The sequence below is a fragment of the Pinus tabuliformis genome, chromosome 4_1 (genome assembly GCF_031772625.1).
Source record: "Pinus tabuliformis cultivar Carrire ecotype Pingquan chromosome 4_1, CPIR1, whole genome shotgun sequence".
NCBI lineage: Eukaryota > Viridiplantae > Streptophyta > Pinopsida > Pinales > Pinaceae > Pinus > Pinus tabuliformis.
This window is the reverse complement of record NC_142303.1, coordinates 512,458,906-512,461,753: the sequence shown is the minus strand read 5'-3', so window position 1 is coordinate 512,461,753 and position 2,848 is coordinate 512,458,906. Positions and strand designations below refer to the sequence as shown.

General features: G+C 34.6%; 1 protein-coding gene across 1 annotated transcript; it reads right to left on the bottom strand.

The window, feature by feature from the left end:
* Nucleotides 1-939: 939 nt before the first annotated feature.
* On the bottom strand, nucleotides 940-1,974 carry LOC149176813 (17.8 kDa class I heat shock protein-like). Its single transcript, XM_089419978.1, has 2 exons — nucleotides 1,592-1,974; nucleotides 940-1,402 (listed from the first exon to the last, which is right to left on the bottom strand). Exons 1-2 carry the CDS (start codon nucleotides 1,830-1,832, stop codon nucleotides 1,116-1,118), a joined length of 528 nt encoding a protein of 175 aa, XP_089276104.1. The 5' UTR covers nucleotides 1,833-1,974; the 3' UTR covers nucleotides 940-1,115.
* Nucleotides 1,975-2,848: the final 874 nt, after the last annotated feature.

Below are 2,848 nucleotides of genomic sequence, written 5' to 3'. Positions count from 1 at the left end.
CATCTTTCAGTTCTTTGATATTAATGAAATGAAAATTTATTTCTGCTACATCTCTATGTTTATGTTTATATCTGTATTTTGTTGCGTTCCTGCATAAGTCTGGATAACTATTATTGTAAGTAGACTGGTGGACCACAATTTGACTCATTTTTGCTATAAAAACACTTTTTCTTTGCCTCAAATACATATCCATTTTTCCTTCTTTCCATTATGCTTTCCCTTATTATGATTTTGCTGAAGGTAAATATTTTCCATTTTATTTGTAAAATAATAATATATTTTAAACAGAAAAATACCCTCATACTATATTGCTGAATTCCAGAAAAACTTGATATATATATCCATATATATAGAATGCCTTAGACATGTTTTGAATATTGAATCTAAGTGTTTGAAAGAAAATTGGAAGAAAAATTGAATTATGCTTTCAAAAATATATTGTGAAACACAAAAAAAAATCAATATATTTTAAAACACAAAAAATTCATTACAAGAAAATTGGTACCGAAATAAATTTTTAAATTTAATGAAATAAATTTTTAAATTTAATGAAATAAAATTTTAAAATGTTAAAATTTATTTGTAAAACAATAATATATTTTAAACAGAAAAATTCCAGAAAAACTTTATATATCTATATATAAAATTATAATGCCTTAGACATATGATACTCAAAAGCTATTTATATTTATATATTGCCTTAGACCTATATAATGCTTTAAAGCCAAGATACCTTCACGTCACCAACATATATTGGCGCCGATCGAAGGATTTTAAAAATAACAAAGATATATAAATGGTAGACAATTTACGAGTGAATATTTCTAAAAGATTTTAACCAAAAAAACGCTTCAAAATCTGAACAAATAATCAAAAAAAAACTAAAAAAATATATCTTATTAACTAGTGACAGAAAGTACACTACATGGAACCGGAGTATTGCCTACTTATCTTTCCAAGCTTTTACAACTGCAAAACTTCTGCAAGCTTTTATAACCGCAAAACTTCTACACTATGAAAACCTCATTGTAAACCCTCACCCTCATTGTAAAGGACCTAATTATCATTCTAAGCGTGTGAACTTGTAAAAGCCATACACTACGAAACCCTCGCCCTCACTTCTCACTTGCAGAAATATCAATACTCTTGACATCGCTACCGGAAGCGGCATCTGGCTTAATCTTGGGGGCTTTGACGGTCAGGACACCGTTCTCCAATTTGGCAGATATGCCGTCAGCATTTACATTTTCCGGCAGCCGGAATTGTCTCCTGAATATCCCGCTTGACCGCTCCACCCGGTGCCACTGGTCCGTCTCTTGGACATCTTCCTTGTGTCTTTCGCCACTAATTCGCAAACTGCCGTTATCTACCAGTTCGATCTTTACTTCTTCTTTCTTCAACCCTGCAAAAGATTAAACAGAGCATGCCGTTATTCAATTGATGGACAGCAAATCGAAAAGCAGGGCAAATAAAAGAAAAGAAAAGCGCAACTTACCGGTCACATTCAACAGAGCCTGCCGCTATTCAATCGATGGACTGGATTGCAAATCGAAAAGCACGGCAAATTAAAGAAAAAGAAAGCACGACTTACCGGGCACATCTGCGGTGAAGAAATGAGCTTCAGGGGTTTCCGTCCAGTCAAGCCTCGTGTTGGCGATGGCCTGCGCATCCCGGGAGAAAGAAAAGGCCGGTGTGTCCAGCGCACTGCCGAAATCAAAGGCGTCCCAAATTCGAGACGCGGGAACGAACGGATCAAATAGGCTGCTGCTGCGGTCCCATGGATCCCACAGGCTACCGGCTGTTGATCGACCGAAGAAAGGAGTCAGTGCCATTCTGCCCAAATTTCTGGTATCGTTACAGAAAAAGAGAAATCGAGCCGATCTTTAGATTCAAACAAGTGTAGAGACTAAACGCTTGCGTTGATTCAAAGCAGATGAAATTCACTGTGACAACCTCTTTGAATCCAAAATGTAGACAACGTAACAAATTTATAGGCGCGAAAGGACGGTGGAATTGTGAACGACGATGGTTCGAGAGACTCTAGAAAAGATGGAAGTTTCCAGAACGGTCTTTTCCAGGATGATTTTCTTGAAATCTCCTCGACAATTAAATGGAATTTGAAATCTTGTGTTAGTTAACACTTGGGTATTAATTAACCACGGCCACGACTACCACCATCGCTATTACCATCATTGGATTATAACTTATATATGTTTGTGGGTCTCTATATCTTCCAAATATAACTGGTCTATCATTGGGTCTCTATATCTTCACAAAGCTTCAACCATTTATTCGAGAGAGTTGTTCTCCAATTTGTTTGTCCTTAGGCAGTGTGGCAATTATATGAAAAGGTTATAGTGAATGTTTCCCTAAGGTAGTGAGAGTTGTTCTCCAATTTGTTTATCCTAAGGCAGTGAGAAAATTATATGAAAAGGCTACACTGAAGGTTTCCCTAAGGTAGTGAGGTATTTGTAAGGATGAGCTATGATTTGATTTAATGGGAAAGGTGTTATGATGTGGTGAGGTATTTGTAAGTATGATTTATGATTTGGTTTTTGTATTATTTTGTTGGAGAATTATTTTTAGTTGTTTACTAAGGTTATTATTAACCAGAGGATATATTAACTATGATTTTTTTTTTTCCAAATTATTATTAATAAAAAAGTAGAAGTGTAGTTTTATTAGAATATGCTTATCCTTCCATTCAAATATATTCATCATAGTGGCCTTATTAAGGTTAATTTATCGCTTGCAACTTATTCATGAGTTGCATTTTAATTTGCTTTCTTTTTAGAGATATTTTAGTGAGAGTATGTTTGGATAATCTATTTATGTTTTCTAGTTTTAT

Bases quoted from the DNA above. Each gene is read 5' to 3' on its own strand.
- LOC149176813 (XM_089419978.1), bottom strand. From the start codon at position 1,832: ATGGCACTGACTCCTTTCTTCGGTCGATCAACAGCCGGTAGCCTGTGG. The intron at 1,403-1,591 runs GTAAGTCGTGCT...AATCTTTTGCAG, and splicing joins CTTCACCGCAGATGTGCCCG to GGTTGAAGAAAGAAGAAGTA.